Here is a 23,698-nt window from a genome sequence, read left to right as displayed (position 1 = left end):
TTAGATGTGTTATTGTCATAGCATTTCAGGAAAGTTACAAGGCGACCGACTGTTCCGCCAACAACAATAATTCGCCAACGAACTAGCTTATGATTTGTATTGACATGCCAGAGATGGTTAGGGCCTATAACATTGTAAACTCTTCGACGAAGTCTACCCTTTTTCCGCTTAATTACTCCATGTGTATATATACGATGAATAGAATCACGAAGACGTCATCTTTGAACTCGTATACCTTTCGTAATATACATTTGTTTTAACATATTTTCTCTGCAGAATGGATAGTTACTTCCAATAGTGGAGCATCAAGTCCCTCGTCACTAATTAGAGAAAAATCATATTTACTTAGACTGAATTTTATCATTCTACGATATATTGTCCGCTCTGACACTACTAGTATTTTTGCAGTTTCTGATATTTTAAAGTCTTGGTCCAATAAATTGTGTAAAGTAGACATCGGAATATCAAATCTATTTTGTGTTGTGTATTTATTGTCACCATATTTCACACATTCAGTTCTAAGTTTCACCATGTCTGATGTTTGTGAAATGCCTAATGTTTTCATCTCTTCAACTGATAGCAAACATGTTATGTTTGGTGTGATTTATTTTCTCTCACGAAGTTTGCATTCAAATGATCAAGTCCGATTTTTTGTAACACATCAGTAATTTTGCTTTCGGCCATTTTTTTGTCTATTTCCACAACGGGAAAATGTCATCATATAATGTAAAGGTATTATAACATAACGAATCACTGCGTCACGATAAAGTATGTTCACAAAGCGAAAAAGTACCGCAACAATGTGAAAAAGTATGATCACAAAGTGAAAAGTACCATAACAAAAGGACAAATTAAGACCACAAAGTGAAAAAGTATCACAACAAAGTAAAAGAGTATGACCACAAAGATATTAAGTATCACCTTGAAATAAACACGTATAACAACATAATGATATCAGTCAACATAAAGCAGCTATGGCGTTCCATATATATTTCTTCAACACACAAACAATATCTCAATGTATTTTCCCCCATTGATATAACTGTTATTTTATTTAAGGCTAGAGGTCAATACTCTTTTCTTTATTACATAATAGCGTTGGGCTTACTAGGCCAAGCAGTTGTAAATACACATATCACTAGTGTTAACACCTTCCATTTAACACAGTTCTTTTAAGTATGGTATAAAGTTTGATATTTTGCTATCCTATTGTTCTGTGTGCTTATATGACAGCTGATTTACGACAATAACGTGCAAATGCTATTTGTTCACCACTGGTATATTCACGCCGCAATGGAAGATGGTAATTTGGCACCCTTTAAATCCTAGATTTAACCCACCATTTTGTTTGAAATGACTGTACCAAATCTGGACCATTGTGGTAGCAGATACTCCAGTGGTGTAATATCTTGTTTGTAAGATTGATTTTTGACCTTACTTGATCATGGATCGGATTAAGTTTCGGTAATTTTGTTGTTACCCCTATTCTTTAATACTGCATGAACATTTCCGAAATTCAAACAGAAATAAATCAGTTATTGCGTTTTTATTCTTTCTTTTTTGTATTTTTTTTATACATGTAAAGTGTTATATATGTTGCTTATACTATATTACAATAGCTAAATCATTGTGAAAAATAATAAGATCGATACGAAAAGTAAACGAAAAATCGTTAAAAAAATACTAAATTGACAGAAAAAATGCTCGAAACATATACATGTATAGATTTTACATACTGTTCTAAACGGTAAGAAATGAAATTTGTTTGGTCTAGCATTGCGATATGAGATCAACCACAGATCTGAAACATCCACATCAATAACGCTTACTTTATAAAAAAAAACACAGCAGCATAACACCAAAATTATAAGCGTAGTGTTGATGAAGTTAAGTTTCACCCCCTTTCTTTCTTTAAATACGCAAAAAATCATCTGAGTAATCCGGTCTATTTGATTGGCTCAACGCGGTTTATGTAGGCATTTAATATTTTACTATTGAGTGAAAGCCAGTACATCGATATTTTTGCAAGGTAAGTCTGAATAAACGGTTTGTTCAATGAAAAATATATGCGTTTGTATTATATCATAATAAATTCATTGACATTTCTTAGATGTTTTTGTACGAAAGAAATCAAGTGCGTTTTTGTTTAATTAATAGTCGGAAGTTAACTATACTCATTACCATTCTGTTTAACATCACATTCATTGCCGAGGAGTAAGCTTTTGTGCCTTTACTATTTTATTTTCATATCGATTTGCAATTTAAATGTTTTTGGGCCAGCTGTAGCCTGCCAGATTGTTTGAGGGTTTCCGCGTCGCACGCATTCGTTGAAGACCAATGTGTGGCTTTGAGCTGACATTTTTAAATCCGGTGGGGTTGTTGTCTTTTGACAAATTCTCCATATAAATTCTGTATTTTTAAGAAGTCTGTTTTACATTGCAAAATACACAGTAAAAGGTATATTGTACAGTCCATACCTATTAAATCATAAAATTAGAACTGAAGCTACAGGGGCATTTATTCAGTTCTCTTTGCCAATAAATAACAGAAAATATGTCAAAATGAGTATACAGTGAAATGACCATAGATTTAATCCTTTATGTTCAATTACTAAATTAAACAAAAATCACTGAATGCCCTTTCCCATATCAACTTCATATGATATTTACTAACATGAAGGCTAGAGGATGTCATAACAAACCATGTCATGTAATATATATTTAAATTTAGCACACAATTGACGCGAACTTGTCTTATTATACTTACTTAATGAATGTTGGCACGAGTGGATCCAAGATTTCAGGGGGTCATCAATATAAGTTATAGCCGAACAGAGCCAGATATATTTTTTTGGTGGGGGTGGGGGTGGGCTGGCTAGCTTTAAGGCAGAAATAATATATAGACCTTATGGATAAATCAGAAGAAATAATAGATATTGACATAACATTTCAATTTAATCGTTTTTTCGAACTTTGGAATTTACGACAGCTTCCAATTTAATCGGAACCATAGAAATCAAACTTAAGTGATTGGACTTTGTAATCATTAGTGTAAGGGTTTTTCCCTATACGTCAAAATAAATATTATTTGATGATCTATGAATCTGGAATTTCTATTTCACATCACTATAGGTATCTAGGTCATACGGCGTGACTCCTTAATGAGTAGTAATTCCGCTATAATATTTTCTTGATAAAGCCGAACACAATGTATATTTATTCACTTAGTGATTGCAAACTGAAACAGTCATTATTCTGGTCAATTATTGCATATTTAATCTCTACTTTGGATTGTGATCACAGTTCAATTTCTATATCATTTCAACATAAGCAAAAGAACTCAGAAAATAAATAAAACTACTAACCGTATGAAAGATAAACAAGCGCGACGCAAGAGAAAGTGCCTAGATCTTTTCAATATACCAAAACAATATGTTTTCAATCTTACAAATAAGAAGCTAACAGATGATGAATACATTGTATATAATATTATTAGGAAAAGGACTGAAATTCATTCCTGAACCGTCAAATTGCAAAATTAGAAAATCAATAATGAATGATCTTAAAGTATATTCAAGAAAATTGAGGTGTCCATATCTATTCAGTACGAATAACGATAACACAATACACCCATATTAGAATGAAATCATACTGCAATCCAAGATAGAATTATCAAGCATACAATCAACAAGTACAAGGTCAAACTTCACACAAACACAGATGTCTGTGTTAAAGTCATTAAGTAATATGTCAGATGTAATCTTCTCAAAAAGTGATAAAAGCACGATGATCTGCATTTTAGACAGGAATTAATTTATAAATGAGGGCTTATGACAATTAGGAACAATTCACTACACAGAAACTAACTTTCCTAATCTATCGGAAGTTCACAATACCGTCAAAATTTATCGATCGGTTATTTGACAACCGTGAGGTTGATGGGTCAACGCATTTGTTTTTCGTGGCATCGATGCAAATGAGCCTAGACTATGCAGATTATATTTTTTACCTAAAATCCATAAACTGGATGAAAACATCGTTAAGGACATAAAAGAAGAAAAAGCAAACATAGATCAATTTCCATCATGCAGGCCTATAATATCACAAATAAACTCGGTAACTGAAAGAATAAGCAAATTTATTGATTACTTTCTGATCCCCATTGTAAAAGACAAAGCAGTTACATAAGAGATAGTTTAGACTTTATCAACAAAATCGAAACTTTAAAAAAGCAGATAAAGATTGCCTGCTGGTAGATTTGGTATGTATACTAATTTACAGTTCACAGAATTCTTGGACGCAGTTGAAGAAAGCTACAAAACTAGGGTAGAATCAGATTACACTATACCATGCCCTAACCCAAAGTCTATTCGAACTCTATTGAATTTCGTTTTGGAAAATAATATCTTCGAATTTAATGAAAATGTTACCGTCAAGTAATGGGAGCAAGTATGGCTCTAAATATAGCCCTGAAATTTGTGATATTACTACATATAAAATTATTAAAAGCAAGTCTTTAACAGATTCGAAACAAAAACAAAATATTGTTCTATGGAAGATACAGAGATGACGGATCTTTTATATACAATGGACCACAAAATGGACATTGCGAACTCAATTCATCCATTGTTAAAATTTACATTCAACATATCAAATTCTAAGGCAATATTCTTAGACACCTGCATCTACAAAGGTGAACGTTTTGAAATAGATGGAATATTTAATATACGTAGCTACATAAAACCAACTAATACTCATCAATTCTTCCACAAATCTTCAATGCACAATACCAGCGTTTTCTCGGGACTTATGATAGGTGAAACTGTCAACCTCTCATTACGTACAGCAAATACAAAAATATCAAAGAATTTCTTACACATTCCCGTTTGCGCAAGATCTAAGTTAGACTCCTGACGAAGCAGGCTTGGTTTATAATAGCCACGGTGATCCGATGCTAGGTCCTCTCCGTGCTGCAGAGACACCAATAGGTGTAGGGTCCGAGAAGTGGGCGTATGTGGCTGGCGGGCATAAATTTCAATACAAAATCACGATTTCAAACAAAAAAAAATGCATTTTTCTAATATCAGGAACTTAAGGGTAAAATTTGGTGCAAGATTTCATGCCATTTTTAGTTCTAGGAGTCGATCACCCCTCGGTCTGAATCGGTCAATGATATGTCAGCCTTACCTCTGCCAAACTATTTGACCAAAACTACAAATTCTCGATTAATGCATTTGTTAAACTAACTGATACATTAATAAGGTTTATGGTTAATGGGTTCCTGGTAAGAAGGATAGTTTTTTTTCTGAACAACTTTAGTCCAAAACCCAGGCAGTGGGGGGAAGGGTGGGGACACAAGACAAATTTTGTTAAAAAAACTCATCAATTACAAAGTATAAATGCATCTTTCTCAAAGTTCAGTTTTTTTTCATTATCTTCAACGATTAGAGAGGAAGTAATTACACAGGAAGCATTGAAAGTCATTGTGAAGAAAGGGAGATAACTCTTTAAATTCAGTAAATTTTTGTTCTTTTGTTTTTAAAATCATTTTCAGAGCTAACCAATATCGATTTAAAAAAATCTTTGTACAAAATGTACTATCTGAATTACAAAACATGAATGAAAAATTCTTTGGGATAAATTAACCATGTACTATCCTTATCATAGGAACTGCCTGGTTTTTATATGGGCACTCTCTGAAGAGTCGAGCCGTTTATGATCGTCACATGTAAAAACATGGTTTGTATCCTACAAAGGTAGCACATAGGAAATGATCTACTTGAAAGAGTAAACTTCTAACACGAAGGTGAAAAAAAAATGCATTAAAATAAGGATTTCTTTGACCGAAGGTGTTCCCCAAAAAAGCATTTAACGCGACATATTAAAGACCACCTTTCACCTTTTCTATATGCTTTTAATCCAATAGAACTCGTTAAAACTTTATTTCACGCGTACTAAAAACAAGGTTTATCGTCACTAGACATTTTAACGCATTAAATGCAATGCCAACATATAAGGGAACGACCATTTGACATCTATGGGAAGACTAGGATTAAAATTTCGATCAGCTTTTTTTTGTATTTCAAGTAAAATCCTGGATTTATTTTTGCGCGTTTGCGCTAGCCTTTTTTTGGAAAGTAACCATATATGTAACAGCCCAAATCTGCATCCTGCATTTTTTCAGAGCCTGCTCTGTCCTGACTATTTTTCACTGAATATGTGCATACAGCCTTTCTATTTCAATTCATATCCTAGCCCCCTACAAATCAAATGGTTGCTCCCTAAAGTCGTTAAAGGAGTGTTTAAAGTGTCAAAACTATATTTAAGGCGTTAAAACAGGTTTACCGCGTTAAAACAAGAAGTAACGCGTTGGTTTTCAGGTTTTTGACATGAAAGATCTTTTATACATTTGCTGCGCTGGTAAAATACTCCTTTAGCACAGTAAGTAGAGCAGATTTTGTCGAGTGCATCGAGCCTCTACTATTATAGTATTAAACATTCTTTCATGATTAAGAAAAGTGGTTCTGAACGACATATCCGCACTAGCAGTACATGTTTATTTCCTACCATCCTATCTTCACCCTTTTCCGGCAATGATTCAGTTATAATAATAAACAGCAACTTGACGTTTAGTCTATATAATAATGAAATTAGAGTACTAACATACTAAAGCAATTTACATCGATGGTTTGCGTTTTTACGCCTCAAATAATCATTAAATTGTAAAATTAGGGGATAAAAGGAATGGGGTTCATATTCAAACGTATCTAAACAAAAACTCATTGCTGTAGATTTCTAATATTGAACTCTTTGATTTATGTTTGAATTCAACATTCTGATTATGAAGAACATAAAAAAGATACATACTCCAAAATCCATGATGCACTTGTCGGTTAATATGGAATTCCTAGATGAATAAAGACAAAACTCTCCGACATATTGCATATATTTACTACAAACTTAATTCTAGTTTAACTTTCCCAACAGATGATAGCATAAACACCTACAATGTATATGTTCTTAAAGCGCTTAGTTTCTGACACCTAGATCCACAGACATGTACATTAACATAAACGCAAAAGTCTTATATATAATTTCAACAATTATGGTTGGTGCAGGAAACCATAGCTATGCCCTTTAGGTCCCAGGAGCACCTACATCTCTACAATCATAACACGTGGCCAAGTAGCCAATTGAATAATTATAACAAAAAGCAATATCAAAAGACGACAGATTGACACCATTCCTGAGAAATGCATTATCGATAATGTTATGCCATCATCTAAGCAACGTTTTATTTGTATTTGTCATATCCGAGCTTCCGATGTCACGAGACGGTAACCGTTATAAAAATACACGATACTGCGGGTGATTCATCAGGATGGTTTCGAGGTTATGCTATCCTTTTGTTAACAATTTAGCAAGAAATAATTGATCGGAACCGTTTGTAAATGTTTAGATCCCCCTGGGACTGCATGAAATATCTAGAGACAGCTCTGGGTAGTACTCAGCATTTCTCTTTCTATTTCATTTCTATGATTGGTGGCTATTTACAATCTCATTGGGTTTTAATTTCTGGTTCAATATCAAATTGTAATAAATAAGAATAAAGCTTGTAGAAGACTGGTTTATTTTGGTAAATACATAGACATGAACAGGTACTGATAATTGAATAGAGGCCACCTATTTGTAATTGAATCGTTGTTAATACAAACCAAATTAATCAGCATATTTGGTTCGCATTAAAATTTGTTTATTAGATATTTTATTGGCCTGAATAACATAGAATTAAATTTTATATATCAGAAATACCTATAAAATGGACCTAACTATCTGCATTTTAACCTTAAAAGGGCATGTCAATGGGACTATTTCCTGTGGTAGTGAAAGAAAACTGCTGATGCTAACAAGCTTTACAAATCTGAAAGGCTCTGCGGACTGCTTTATCAATCCTGATCTTCGATCTAAATGGGTAAGAGCAGAGAATAATTAAATGTCTATATACATAATACCATATCCATTCTAGTTATATATATATGTAAATTGACATATGTATAGTCATTTATATTTCTTTGCATTTACTTCTAAACTGTGATCGTATCAAGCTGCTCGGTACCAGCTGTTACATCATTTTGAGTTCGATTATCATTTATTGTGTTTTGTTTCTTTACCTGTATATACAGAATGTCGTTACAACTGAACGAATATCTTGAAAACATCTTGACGGACTTGGGCGGTCTCGGACGATTCCAGTTTATACTGACGATAGTTGTTTTAGGAAGTAAAGCTACCATAGCATGGAGCGTTCTAATGATGGCGTTTGGAGGAGTCATCCCGGACTGGACATGTACCTGGGTTACGGAATCTGGGACACGTTACATGCCAAATTCAACATTTGATCAAGTCTGTAAAATTGAAAACATCACAGAAGAACTGGATTGTTCGACCAAAATCTTTGACCCAGCAATGAATACAATAGTGAGCGAGGTAATTTTGCAAGAAATGAGTTAGATTTAAAAGTAACAAATACACACAAAAATGTAAACATCTTAAATTTGAATAAAGGATATTTCTCCGCCGCCTTAACGAATGTATTTAATTGTCATAATTGACTGGCTGTTCAGTTGAGTGCATTACAACGTCAGAGGAATTAAAAGAAATAAAAGACAAACGAAAAAAAACCCAACGAAAAACACACAAACAAACAAATAAAAAGAAAATAAAAACAAAGAAAAAACCAACCAACCAAACAACATAATTGAAAATAGCCTCCCATTTACAAAACCTAGCGTTGTAGACATTTAAAGCTTTCCACTTTACCTTTTGCTTTAGAAGAGTAACGAAAAGAAAATTGAATTCCGTACAGAGGATACAATGTATTAGATATCAATGAATCAAAAACTGAAGTTGAATCATATTATACGTAAAATGAGGGATTTTATTCAATTTCCAGGAAGAAAACCGAAAGTATATCATTATAACGGAATATTAGGTCGATATAACGAGATACTGATTGTTATATCAACTTAGAAATAAAACAACACGAGGACTTCTGTAACAAAGCGTTGTACCGTAATGAATATAAACATGCACAAGTATTATAAATCGTTTCACAAAAGGATATGTTCAATAATTATTCCGCCGTCATAGATACATTTATTATTAAAACTTTGGCGAGCATGAATGTAAAGAGGGCACTAGAGAAAATTTAATTGCCCACGGGCACCTACAGTTACATTTAGGACAGGACGTTAACTCATCGCGAAATAGGTCAGCATTCAAACTGCTCGATATATGTCGAAGTCTTGTAAGTATAACATTATAGTTTCGACCGCCAGAATATAAATTTTGGTGGTTTTAGTAAAGTACATTGTACCCCGGATGTGCATAGTTGTAAAAATACAACAAATCAAAATTTACACACACCTAAAATGCAATAATGCAATGAAATGCCTTTTTTTGCAGTTTGACCTTGTTTGTGATAAAAAGTGGATCATGTCAACAATTACTACAATCCAAATGTTTGGACTTCTTGTTGGTGCATTTGTTTCCGGTCAAGTAGGTGATCTGTACGGACGTAAACCAACTTACTACGCCTCTATAGTAATTCTCTTAGTGTTTAATGTAGTAGGTGCTTTTTCTGTAAGCTGGGAGATGTTTGCAGCTATACGTTTCCTCGTTGGTATTGGATGTGGATGGTACCTTACTATAGACATTGCATATCTTGCTGAGTTTATACCAATGAAGCATAGGTCGATGGTATTGTCACTTCCAATGTGGCCATTAGGCGCTATTACTAATGGATTGATGTGTTATTTACTCCACGACTGGATGTATGTTCAGATTGCAGCAGCTGTGTTCTGTCTCCCCTGGTTTCTTGCCGTTAGGTTGGTAAAAGATTTAACAGTGTGTATAAAACATTATTTTGGAGAAGAAACGTGCTCGCCTAATAATAACTACTTGATACTTGAAAGATGTTTACAAAATGCTGGAATTTTTAATCGACAACATATTTGTCCAGCGTGGTGGACGTGTTTTTCAACAAACGGTCGGCATTCCAATGGGAACAAATTGTGCTCCTTTGCTTGCTGACCTATTCCTTCACTCTTATGAGGCTGACTTTATAGCTGATCTGATCCGAAAGAAAGAATATCGTTTGGCTAGATCCTTTAATCTCAGTTTCCGCTTTACAGATGACGTATTATCTTTAAACAATCCTAATTTCGGGGATTTGATACATGGCATCTACCACAAAGAACTTGAGATAAAGGATACTACAGACACTGTGAAGTCAGCCTCATATCTTGACCTACACTTAGAAATCGATGGTAAAGGAAAACTATTGACCAAACTTTACGACAAACATGATAACTTTTCATTCAAAATTGTCAACTTTCCTTTCATCTGTGGCAACATCCCTTCAGCACCTGCGTATGCAGTGATCATATCACAACTCATACGTTATGCCAGAGCTTGCCGAAACTACGCAGACTTTTTGTATCTCGCTAGAACTCTAACAAATAGGATTCTAGAACAGGGTTATGTTGCTACAAGATTGAAGTCATCACTACAGAAGTTTTATTGTCGTCATCATGAACTCGTGGTTCGTTATGGTGTATCCATCTGCACCATGAAAACTGATTTATTCAACGGGTCATAGTTTTCCTTTCCTCGTTTGTCTACCCCGGACAGACTTTTTATGAGCAACTCGGCGGGTGTTGCAAGAAAAGCAGAGGTTACCCTATCGGTACACCTGGTCCATGCTCCCAGTTTTCAGAGTTGCTCATTTGCTTTTGTTACTTTATATGTTTGATTTTATTTACTTTTTGTTCTTTGTTGTGTATGTCTGTTTTCCATGTCTGGTCTTTGTCCCTGGTTTGCATCCTTTTACTACCGCTATAACCTTGGTTCCCTTGATTACTCTCCGAAACAAGTACATGTATTATTCTTTAAAAAAAGATAGCCGACGCAGTAAAATTTTGTTCTTTTTACTTCTAAGTTTCTACATTTCTTTCATGAAAATAACACATGGCACGCAATTTTAAATTTTCGATACATTTTTTTTTCACGCAATTTCAAATTTTCAAAACAGTTTTTTTCGAACGCCACACAATCGGGAAACAGAATTGCGATCAGGTGAATTGCGTTTCCATAGAAGAGCGTCTTTAAGGTCAAAGGGTAAAAAGCGAAACTATACCGACTGCGTCGGAAAAAAGTTGCTTTCTGTCAACAAAGCGATTAAGAAATAATAGAGCAACGACTTCTTTTTATTACTATATGGTGCTGATTGCATTTAGTATTCTTTCGAATTATTATTATTCCAGAATGATTTAGCTAGTAAGTTTAAATTTCATTCTACGAAGAAATCTGGGATGACACAATTTATCAAATAGACCCTCCTCCTCAATTATTTGAAGAGGATAAGGTGTTTATCAAACTGAACTTAAAACTGTGACAGACCATATTTTTATTGCAAAGTTACAATTTATTGTCAGTCTAGCTTATATCAATTTTTAAACGATTAGTTTAGAAATAATTCGCCATGGAACCGAGTAATCGGATATTCCTATCTTGAAGATTGAGAAATCCGGTATTATGTTTTTAGCTTGGATTCAGTAAAAGGTCATACATATTTTTGTCTTGATACTAAAATGTATTGTATTTCAGAATTAAATTATGTATAAAACTGGTTCATTTTGAAATAACGTGTTTTGTAGAACTATTCCAGAAAGTTACCGATGGTTGGTATCGCATAAAAAAATCGAGGACGCCTACGATGTCATGGTCAAGGTGGCACAGATTAATCGAGTTGACCCACCGAACAAAGATAAAGTTCTCAAAAGATTATCTAAACTGGTGCAAAATGTTGAAAAAGGGCGGAAATATACTGTACTGGATATATTAAAAAACACACGTCTACTGAAAATAACATTGTTACTAGGATTTACGTGGTAAGAAATCATTTTTAGTCGTTTTAGAGTTTATGCACATGTACATAAAATTTACCTTTTAATGAAAAACGAAAAAATGAAAGAATTCTAAACCACTGAAAACAGAAAATGTCCTTAGCTTTTTTCTTTCTTTTGAAATAGATATGAGCCATTCATAAATGAAATCCCAAACCATGCAATGTGTTTTCAAAATTGAAATCAATTAAATTGATCAATTACTGGATAAAATCATTTTCATGGTAGTTTGTTCCTATAGCAATAACATATCTACCGCATGGTCACAGCGATAACATGTTTTATTTAAGGATTTCATGCGGATACGGCTTTTACGCCATTTCATTTGGAGTGTCACAACTCTCTGGGAATCTCTACTTGAATATGTCACTTCTTGGATTAATGGAATCGTCTTCATTCTTTGTTTGTTTCCTTGCCAATAGGTGAGTATTGGCGTATCACGTGTACATACAATGTTTGTTGTAAATCCTATTTGCTTCACGAAAAAATGCTTTAATTGAGCTATATTTCCATGGAAGTTATTTTTCCGCAATATACAGACCTGTAGAACTTACACTCGCAAAAAAATCTTCTCTGATAAGAATAAATTATCCTAACTGGAAAGGGGAGGTAAACAGAAATTGCAAAACTGATCAAATTAGTTATCTTTATAGTACATGTACAGTACATATAAGCGTTCACTTTAATTCCATCTTTTTTATTTAGGTTTGGACGGAAGAGCACTTCAGTTGTATTTTTCTTGATGTCTGGAATAGCAGGAATTGTGGTCGGAATAATACAATTTTTAGGTAAATACGTGTTTTGGGAATATGGAAAATATTTAAAATTCTACTTGTTTATTTTTAATTTTTTGTTTAATATCATTTATTTTGGCAGTCTTACACACCTTGAAACGTTCACGTTTCCCATTGAAGGTTCGTGCATCGTTGAGCGTGCGGGAAACCTGAACGTTTCAAAGAGTGTAACCACTTTCCCACTATTTCACCTCATATAAAAAAGATTCTATTTTTTAAAAATACGCTAAAGCCGTTATCTGCTCTTTAAAAATATATTTATGCCGTACATTAGAAAGATATAAATTTAAGAACAGTCATAGTTTCGTTCAGAAACAAAACCATCGGTATATAAAGGATAAATTTCGCGCATACATATGTATTATACAAAAACTCTCAGACAAATGACTTAAAATCAACGTTAGCTTTTGCCAGTGTTGAGTTTTAAAATGCATTAAAGCCATTGCTTACTTTTTATCAAAACATTGTATTCATATCATTTATTTGAAAGAGGTGTATTTACGAACAGCCATTGGAATTTTGCAGGAGCTTCATTCAGTAACAAAACTGCTGGTATTTAAAGGATACATTTCGCTCATATTTTACAGAACTCTCAGACAAGGGACTTGTCATCAATATTCTAGCTTTAGCCAGTAAGCTTTCTGTTGCAGCAGGATGGATGCCATTGATTATTTTCACCTCTGAACTTTACCCAACCGTCGTCAGGTATCTAGAATAGTCACCTCTGCACTTTACCCAACCGTCGTCAGGTATCTAGAATAGTCACCTCTGAACTTTACCCAACCGTCGTCAGGTATCTTGAATAGATCAGCAATGTTACAGCTCCACCCAGCATTAAAGCTTTACGTTTAATGTTTAAGTGAAGACTACATATTTTACATAAGTATTTTTTGCTATGAAAGTCCTGATGCTTCACATTTTATACCAATTCTCTGTAAGGACAAAACTTTTTACATAGGGGGTCAGACATGCTTAGCCTCAGAATTGGATGATTCTTGTAGACATTGACTATAACCACCATGTCACAACAGAAAAGACTTCATATGTAAAAAAATTATGACAACCGACCTTGGTGATATGGCCAAAATGCAGGAGAAAGGATACTTATTATTTTTGCCACTTTCTATCATTCTTATGAATTATACATTAATGATATAATAGTCACATTACAAACATGATAAAAGCAATATTTTATCATTACAGATTGATATATAGAAAAACAAATTCGACATTTCATATCTTTATACCATGACGGTAATGTTACCGCCCTTTTCACATTTTCAAAAAAGTCCTCTTTTTAGTGTTTGTTTAAGATTTCAAGCTAAAAATGCACTGATATCAGAAAAAAATCCGTAAAATGTTTTAAAATACTTAATCATCATCCTAACCAAAATGAATAAAAAATCAGTGGGGTTACAAGATTTTCTATTCTTACCGAACCCTAATAAAAAACAAACCAAAGAGACCATTTATTTTTTAAAAATTGGTCATGAATAAGGAGTACCTTTTTCAATAGTTTTCACATTTGATTGATCAAGGGGTTCTTAAATAATAAAAAAATATCAACAGAAAAAAACTATCAATAAGAAGTTTAAAGAAGAAACATAAAAGTTTAAGTTCAAATGTCAAAGGTCAAGGTCATAATCAAGGTTTCAAATATTGATAAAATGACATTTTTTTCCCTAAACAATACTAAGCTTGATGAATAGGTATTGAATTTGAATGGTATCTATATGTGTGCCAATCAAGTTTAAGGTTTCTAGATTATGCTTGAAATGAATCACACAGTTCAAGGTCAACGATCAAGGTCAAATGTTAAGGCGAGACCTTGAAAACCCTTTTTCCCAAATATCTCTACATCAAAATAAGATTTTTGTCATGTACGAAATTTGAGGTATATTCCTTTTCTACAACATAGTAACAGATAAGAAATGATGACTTGTTAACCACTTGCATACAGGTCAAACGACATGTTGAATATAATCATTTTACTGCTTCTCAAAAGACAACTCTCTTGCAATTCCTCTTATGTGTAAATATTGGATAAGATTGACAGGTTTCGAAATGCCATAGTCCATTGTGCTTTATTGTTGGCATCTTTCAAAACAAGAGCTGTTTTGTAAATAGATTAGAGGGGTCTCCATTGAAATGATTGATTTTAATTGTTCTAACATGTCACCCTCTCCTGGACAAATGGCTTCACACACGGCAGCCATGCACTGCAAGGATTTTGTAGCACATCTTTTCTGAGTTCTTTTGGATGATTCTCAACGAGAATTAGAGTACTGTGGCTTCATCAGAGGTGGCTAGATATGAGTTTAGGCTATCAACTCTCCTCTGATACAACTGATCCTTGACTGCTTATAAAAGTATATGTCTCCGCACTTGCTGTTGAGTAGACAACAAAAATGGCTACTTATACCTTTTAAAAAAAAATGAAAGGTTGATCTCTGCACATGCCATCAAAACCAATGGGATGTTTCTGCTTAAATTTCAATATTGTTTTAGAACAATTTTAAGATATGAGTGTAAGTTGTGTTTACATTGTACAATGTATTTGTGAGAAATAGAAACTGATAATGTGGCCATGGAATTCCCTGGTTATTATTTAATTTGATCTAGATGCATAATTTATGAAGCTGTGCAACATGTAGGTCACAGTTAGTTAATCTTGCTTTAGTACCCTGTACAGCTTTTTTCATTTGAGAGCAATATCTGGTCATATTTTGACTTAACACGTCTTGGGACATCTCCTGTTCCCAAAGAACAGAAATTAGTATATGTCATTTTTTCAAGCTTTGAGATAAATATGTACAAGAATTTATACAGTCCTAGACATAATTATTGTTCAATATAGTTGTTAGTGTACACACAGATTGCTGATGTGCCTCTCAATGCTGACAAAGCAAGTTTGTTTCCTAATCATTGTTGTTTCTAAACCTCAAGATTGATTGCCTTAAAATTGGTTTTAGTAATTAACAAAACTGGTATGCTACTCAAGATCATATTGGTTTACTCTTTCAGAAATGTCAATTCCTATGTAACAAACATAATACTTCCCACTTAGCCAACATAATTATGTAAATGAACTAATTTTAGTGTAATATGCATGTAACTATGGAAATTCAATTATACTGTTGTCAGTGAGGTCATAATGCCTAAAAACATAAACAATATTTTATTTAATGTAAAAAAAAATAGATATGCATGCACATTGTAAATGTACACTGGTGTCAACACAAGTTTTAATTTCTCCACTCTTGACAGTGGTGGATATGTGAGTAGAGTCACGGTGTCTCCACGTGCACCCAATACAGTATAAATTAAATCCATCTGCCTTCACACCAAAATATATTACATGATTCTTGAAGTTTTATTACATTTCTGTTACATTCAGAAAACATGTAACAAGAAAATTTACAGGGAATGCCCCGCGCAAATGAAGTTAAATAGATAACCCATAAGTTCAATTATCTCCCTTTGGAGTTCTCCTACACTTACTGTATTACTCCATGCACATCTACATATGATACATGACCTTACTATAAAGTTTCTTAAAAATCCCTTGAGCGGTTTAGGAGTAGCTGCACTTACGAAGATAAATATGTAAAACCTTGAATTGGGTTATCTCCCTTTGGAATTATCTGACAGTATCTATATTCCTTCGTGCATATCTACATATCATGTCCAACATTCTTGTAAATTTTCATCAAAATCCCTTGAGTGATTTAGGATATCCGAGGAGATGTGCTTGCAAGAAATATTGACAGACGAACTGGTAGACAGACAGACAGACGGACGGGGTGATACCTTTATACCCCACACTGAACAATGTTATCTTAGTTTTTACTTTGGTGGAGACATGACTTGGAGGAGTCACAGTGGACGAAAATAGTGAGTCCATTGTGGAGAAATTAAAGGTTAGGTTGTTGATAGTGTATACGTAATATCATGCATCTTAATAGACATATATAAAGGGTATATTTTAAGTCACATTCAATTTGTTTTAAGAAAGTTAAGGTATAGGATCAATACCTCAGACTGCTCAGATGGTGGTGTAGGTAGAGCTGAGGCTGAGGTAGGGGCAAGGGTTTTCTCATTCTGTGCCATGTGAGATACTGAATCTTCATCTGGAACACTTGCTAGTCTAATGTTTTCTGTAGTTTGAACAAATAGCCGTTTTAAGAAAAAATAGAAATATAAGATTTGAATAGATACAATATATATGTACATACAATATATATATATTTCAATATATATGTACATACAATATATATGTACATACAATATATATATATATATATATATATATTTCAATTAATGACATTATCTTAAGTCCTGTTCTAATGAAAAAATTGGCACATATGTCAACTTATTTGCATACATGAATATGTAAATTTACAAATGAAAATCCGACCATGTGAATGCATTTACTCGTGTGTAAATTTGCACCATATGTATATTAGCGTTTGTTTAACATAAAGTACAAATTTACTTATGCTTGTGTCCAAATGTATTTGGATGAGTATTTTTCTAAATTGATTTACATGTGAACACATAGCAAAATTTACAAACGTCTGTTTTTTCAACAAGAAGGGGAAATTCTGCACAGTTAAAAACAAAGGAAACTGTTTAGCTCTATCAAATCTTGAACATTTTTTTTCAAAGATATTTAGATATTCTTTGTCTTGGCAGATATTCTTTAAAGTAATGCTATGGTGGTTAAGTAGACTACCGCAGAGGATGACTTCCCGAGACTTTAGGATATGATCATAAACCAAAACGTACATCTTAGTTATCTTCGGTCTTGTTTAGTAGTAGCCATTATCCCAGAAAGAAGGTGGAAGCAAATTAGCTATGTGTACAAGTATATTTATGCTGTTATTATTCTAAGGCAAACAAAATATGTGTGATTACAGTATCATTTTGGTTATTTTATGTTCTTTATTGTGTATGTCTGTTTTCAATGCCTGTTCTTTGTCTCTGAATTACATTCTTTTGATTTCCGCTAGAACATTGGTTTCCATGATTACTCTTTCAACTAAATTCTATGTCATACACGGGAGAGCAGCCTACACATAACTACTCGAACTTGGATGCTTATATTGCCCGTAGACAGAGTTTGACGGCCATCACCACAATCTGATTAGCTTATATGGAGTATGTTTATTATGATACACAGTCTGTCTGTCATAGATACATGTAATATTACTTTTTCACCGAATTTGATCTTCGACGCGCGACACCGCGGACGTCTTGCAAGAAACAGAAAATCCTCTCCCTTCTCCAGTACACGAGTTCAAACTCCGGTTTAAGTAGGAATCGTGTTGTTCGGTGTGTAATGTTTAGTTGCGTTTTGTCTTGGCTTTTGTTTTGTTTTAATTCTAAAAAATGTATTTAACGCGTTCATGGCTATGCCTTTCCATCCTTTAATCCTACCTTCTTTTATAATAATTTCAAACTATGTTTTCAGGAATCTTGGGTTCGGGATTAACAATACTTTGTCTAGAGTTGGAGCGATGGTGGCCCCTCAACTTATCTACGCGGTGAGTCCCAATACCTTATTTAGTTAAATAAATACTTAAAATTTATAATTTGTTTCATTTTTACTTCAAGTTGTCATTACTGCTGTGTCTTCTTCAATGGTAGCACAAATCCTGTTAGATTTATTTAAAGATAAAAGACGCCTTGGAAATGCAATTTTAAAGGAAATACAATGTACAGTCGTTAAAAACACCCAACAATCAGGCGGGGAAATCGCAAACAATATTAAATTTTATTGTGTGCATGTGCGACAGGCAAGCACTCCCGATATTGAAGTACTTTAATGAATTGAATTATAAAACAATTGCTATGTTTTTTTTTATTTGTTTTTTGTGTACACCTGAAAACATGTACAATGAAAGGTATGTTTGTCTGTCCGTCTGTCCACCCGTCCATTCCACTTCATCATCTAGACGGTTTGATGGATTTTGATGAAACTTTATATGAAGTTGAGTTATCACCAGAATCAATGGCGAATCCAGTGGGTAACAGTATTCAAGGAATTGGACACCCTTTTGGTTATTTTGTCAAACTTGTGCAAAAGTTCGGCAAAAGTTAGAAAATAATAGCCTTGAACACCCTTTCGTCTGGTCCCCTTTCCAAAAATCTCCTGATTCGGCCCCATAATTACTAGACATTTATGAAACAACCTATTTATCGGCATGGGTTAGAAGTGGGAGATACATTTTGTCCAATTAAGTGTTTTACATGTACATATTACCACTCCGTGAGCTTGATCACAGTTCTTGTTTTTATTGTACACTGTTATATTGTTATTATTGTACACTGTTATATTGTTATTATTGTACACTGTTATATTGTTACTATTGTACACTGTTATATTGTTATTATTGTACACTGTTATATTGTTACTATTGTACACTGTTATATTGTTATTATTGTACACTGTTATATTGTTATTATTGTACACTGTTATATTGTTATTATTGTACACTGTTATATTGTTTTGTAATATTTCAGAGTTATGATCTGCCCGGGATAATGTTTCTACTGTTAGGGGCACTGTTTACCATCTCATCATGTTGTATCCTCATGCTAGAAGAAACAAATAAGACTGCTTTAACAAACACTATCTGTGAAGTAGAGATTTCAGTTGAGAGACACAATATGCTGGGAAATGAAACGGACACAAAAGGAGCTCCAACAATGGAAGTACAAACTTTGATATAATGTTTTCAATTGTTGGTTAGATTATTGGACTATAAACGACTTTGGGTTGGTTTCAGCTGAATAAATCGCGAATTTTTATATTCTATATCAAACACATAAGAAAACAAAAATAAAATAAATGAATTGCTTTTTTAATATGAAATCGACATTTGTTAACGCAGATCATTCAACCGATAACACCGTTCGTAATTTACGTGCATGCATTTATAGTATTGGGATATATATACTACTGAAGTAGTTTCGCGCCTAGTTTGACAATATTGTTTGATAAAGCTGAACTATTCAGAATTTTACAGAAATCAAATTTTGTCATTTGTTTACTATTTTTCATATTGAAAACTATTTAAACATATTTAACATACACGAGTGTCTAAGAAACAAACATATTACTGCTAATTGACGTTAATAGTCAAATAATTTTCAAGCCTTCGAATTCTAGTCATTTGTCGACTGCAATTGCATTTTGGCGGATTCTGCAAAATTTAATGCTTTCATTTGAGCGGATGCACTATACTTCAGTTTATTCAGGCAGATTGTTTTTTACTAAAATAGCAACTACGTTGTAATTATATATTTTTGTAGGTAAAAGTTTAAAATTTTGTTCAAGTTATGCCTTTTGTATTCGTTAAACAATCAAACGCATCTTGTACATGAGAGAGTAATCAATGGAACCAAGGTTATAGCGGTAATCAAAAGAATGTAATCCAGGGACAAAGACGAGACATGGAAAATGGACATACACAACAAAGAACACTAAGCAACCAAAATCACACATACAAAGTAACAAAAGCAAATGAGCAACTCGGACTCCACTAAAAACTGGGAGAATGAACCAGGTGCACCGGTAGGGTAAGCGTCCTCTGCTTTTCTAGAAACCCCCGCCGAGTTGCTCATAAAAAGTCAAGTCCGGGGTAGACAAATGAGGGAAGGAAAACTATTACCCGTTGAATAAATCAGTTTTCATGGTGCTGACGGATACACCATAACGATCCACGAGTTCATGATAACGACCATAAAACTACATGTACACAATCGTAAAGCTGTTCACAGTTATACAAAACATAAATTGAAAAGAAGTCACGAGTCATTTTTATCTGTGAAGATCGAGGATGGAAAGCGTGAATTCTGTGAGACAAATAAGGTGGTGTGTTTAAGTAGCAGTCTTTGTAAGAATCATGCAAATTCTGTAAAATGTGACACACCTAAAAAGAAAGGCTACATATTTTTATTTTGTGATTAAGCTACTTTATACAAATGTAGGTCTATATGATGAATTGTATAGTTATTCATTCCGATTTGTATGCTCATAGGAGATAATTCACATTGAACTTTTATTGTATTATACAGTGCATTCTATATTATTTTTATTTCGTATGAACAAGGGTTCTATGAAAAGCCACATGTTATTTTCTGTTTACTTAAGCATTTTAAACAAAATATCAAAAATAAAAATACGTAGGCTTTCAAACCATGTATCACATTTTGCATGATTCTTAGCTGAATTGCTACTTAATATATGACGGATTTACTTTTTGCGTTGATTCAAATTTAAAGTCGGATATATAAGTTGGTGAAGCACACGTCGTGCATGTAACGCACAACTGATGTCTGATGCTTTGACTATGCCAGGCGTTGCCCGCTGGTCCCAATCCCAGCTAAAGTAGGAAAGAAGTAATTTTTTTTCACCTGAATGATAACCAATTTTAATTCGTCAAAATAAAATACAACCAAACCCGCCCAAGTAAAGTAGCCTTCTGTTCAAATGAAAAAAAAAAACTATTTGTCATTTATCATTTAATAATTACTTTGTTTAACTGATAATGATATTGTGTGTATGTGTAGAAATTCATTTCAAGGAACAAGTAATTACTTATAAGTTCATACTATATTGTTCATTAAGTAAAAGTTATTGTACAGACATTTTTAAGGATGGTTTGCAGTCATTTACGTGCGGTTTGACAATTCATTTAGGAGAATAGTCCATAAAGTCATGATTATTTTTGAGTTGTCCTTCTTTTATCTTTCAAGGCTCAAGTAGTTGTATATGGTCAATTGAAGACAATTTTCAACATTGTACATTGAGTTAAATAAATGGGTAAACTATCGTCTTTAATAATTGCAAAAATTGATATAAGCAAAAAAAAAAAAAAAAAAAAAAAGGTTACAGGAAACAAGTATTATTTATTTTAACATACATTATGACGATAAAACCCACTGCATTTCACACTGAATTAACTACATTGTTTATTCCTATATATTGTAAGTAATATATACTTGTTATATACATGTAATCTCTGGAAATGTGTATAGAGACTGCTGCTTATCAATGTGTTCATAGTAAACTTAATTGATTATGAAAATAAACTTACTAAATATTATTTTTGTTATTAATAAATGACTTCGAAAGCAATACATAAATTGGAAATGTTTCAGACTGTGGGAGGTAACAGTAATGCCAAGTTTTATATAAATGATTTAAGTCGTTCACCGGTTATACTTTTCATTAGCATGGGAAGGTGTAAAATGTGTCAAAGTAAAGATAGAAATGTAAAGGTGTCCTAATGTTTTAACAGAGGTGTACTCGTTAGTGGACACTCTCTTGCTCTCTCTAGGTATATTAATGATGCCATGCACAACTACATGTCTTTGTGGTTTATTAATATTACAGAAGATTTTGTACGCAGGTTTAGTTTATTTCTCAACTAGAGATAATGCGAGTTTTTGGCGAAAATATTTAAAAAAAATAACTATCGAGTGTGGACTTAGCTGAAGGAAAAAATGAATGTACAAAACAAATGAAATATAAAAATGTCCGTGGATTAAAAGAAATGTTTCCGGTTCCAAATAGGGAGTAAAATATGAATTTAATTGAAACAGAACCCAAGGCAAACTATTTTGTTACAATATAATAATATTTACAAATAATACCAAGAGAATAATGTTGTTTTTTTTTTCTTTTTTTTCTTTTTTTTTGGTAAGGCCGTATGGGGTACAGTATCAATACCGAATGTCATTTAGAATAAGTTCATTTTTAGCTCACCTGGCCAAAGGCCATGTGAGCTTTTGCCATCACTTGGCGTCCGTCGTCCGTCCGTCGTCCGTCCGTCGTCCGTCCGTAAACTTTTACATTTCAATCTTCTTCTCTGAAACCACAGGGCCAAATAAAACCAAACTTGACACAAATGTTCACTGGTATGAGGGAATGAAAGTTTGTGATTTTGGTGCCGATCGGAAATTCAAGATGGCCGCCACCGAGGATCTTAGTTTAACATTGGACCCTATGGGAGAAACATGTAAAAATCTTCTTCTCGGAAACCACTTGACCAAATTAAACAAAACTTGACACAAATGTTCACTGATATGAGCGAATGAAAGTTTGTGATTTTGGTGCCAATCGGAAATTCAAAATGGCCGCCACCGAGGATCTTAGTTTAACATTGGACCCTATGGGAAAAACATGTAAACATCTTCTTCTCGGAAACCACTTGACCAAATTAAACAAAACTTGACACTATTAAATGTTCACTGATATGAGGGGATGAAAGTTTGTGATTTTGGTGGCGATCAGAAATTCAAGATGGCCGCCACCGAGGATCTTAGTTTAACATTGGACCCTATGGGAAAAACATGTAAAAATCTTCTTCTCGGAAACCGCTTGACCAAATTAAACAAAACTTGACACAAATGTTCACTTTTATGAAGGGATGTAAGTTTGTGATTTTGGTGCCAATCGGAAATTCAAAATGGCCGCCACCGAGGATCTTACTTTAACATTGGACCCTATGAGAAAAACATGTAAAAATCTTTTTCTCGGAAACCGCTTGACCAAATGAAACAAAACTGGAAACAAATGATCGTTGGCATGAGGAGATGAAAGCTTGTTTTATTTTTTGCAACTTCTGTTGACAAAGATAGATAACTTAGGTAAGTGTGTAATTCACCCCGGGGCGACTCAGACTGCAAAATGTATGTACTAAGAATACAATATGACCCACATCATTAGGGCAGAGTTGTTCGACATCTGACTGGATGTATGTGATTTTGTGTTTGGTTAATAGAAATACATTTCAGTAATAGCAGCAATGTTAACAAACTGAATTAAAAGTCCCAATATTAAGCATGGTCAAGGAGAGCTTGAAGACAAGAGGACTGGAACTTCTTAAAAAGACAAAATGGTGGAGATGAGAAAAGCCCTAGAATAAAA

At 33.5% G+C, this 23,698-nt stretch overlaps 1 protein-coding gene across 3 annotated transcripts; it reads left to right on the top strand.

Moving 5' to 3' along the window:
• Positions 1–1,931: 1,931 nt before the first annotated feature.
• Positions 1,932–21,872, top strand: LOC148599062 (solute carrier family 22 member 16-like). Of its 3 annotated transcripts, none has more exons than XM_088561543.1 (10): positions 1,932–2,029; positions 7,806–7,971; positions 8,183–8,486; positions 9,465–9,886; positions 11,717–11,950; positions 12,256–12,387; positions 12,671–12,753; positions 13,347–13,464; positions 18,233–18,305; positions 19,285–21,872. In XM_088561543.1, the coding sequence occupies exons 3-10, from the start codon at positions 8,184–8,186 to the stop codon at positions 19,492–19,494; spliced, it is 1,575 nt and encodes a 524-aa protein (XP_088417669.1). In that variant the 5' UTR covers positions 1,932–2,029; positions 7,806–7,971; position 8,183; the 3' UTR covers positions 19,495–21,872. The 3 variants fall into 3 exon arrangements, with proteins under 3 accessions (XP_088417669.1, XP_088417668.1, XP_088417670.1); XM_088561542.1 differs by having other exon boundaries at positions 1,976–2,029; positions 7,853–7,971; XM_088561544.1 differs by lacking the exon at positions 7,806–7,971 and having other exon boundaries at positions 1,981–2,029.
• The last annotated feature ends 1,826 nt before the right edge of the window (positions 21,873–23,698 follow it).

The sequence above is a fragment of the Perna viridis genome, chromosome 14 (assembly GCF_037379345.1).
Source record: "Perna viridis isolate PV_CMFRI_1.1 ecotype Kerala chromosome 14, ASM3737934v1, whole genome shotgun sequence".
NCBI classification, from domain to species: Eukaryota; Metazoa; Mollusca; class Bivalvia; order Mytilida; family Mytilidae; genus Perna; species Perna viridis.
Note: the sequence above shows the minus strand (reverse complement) of the source record. Positions and strands in the feature narration are given on the sequence as shown.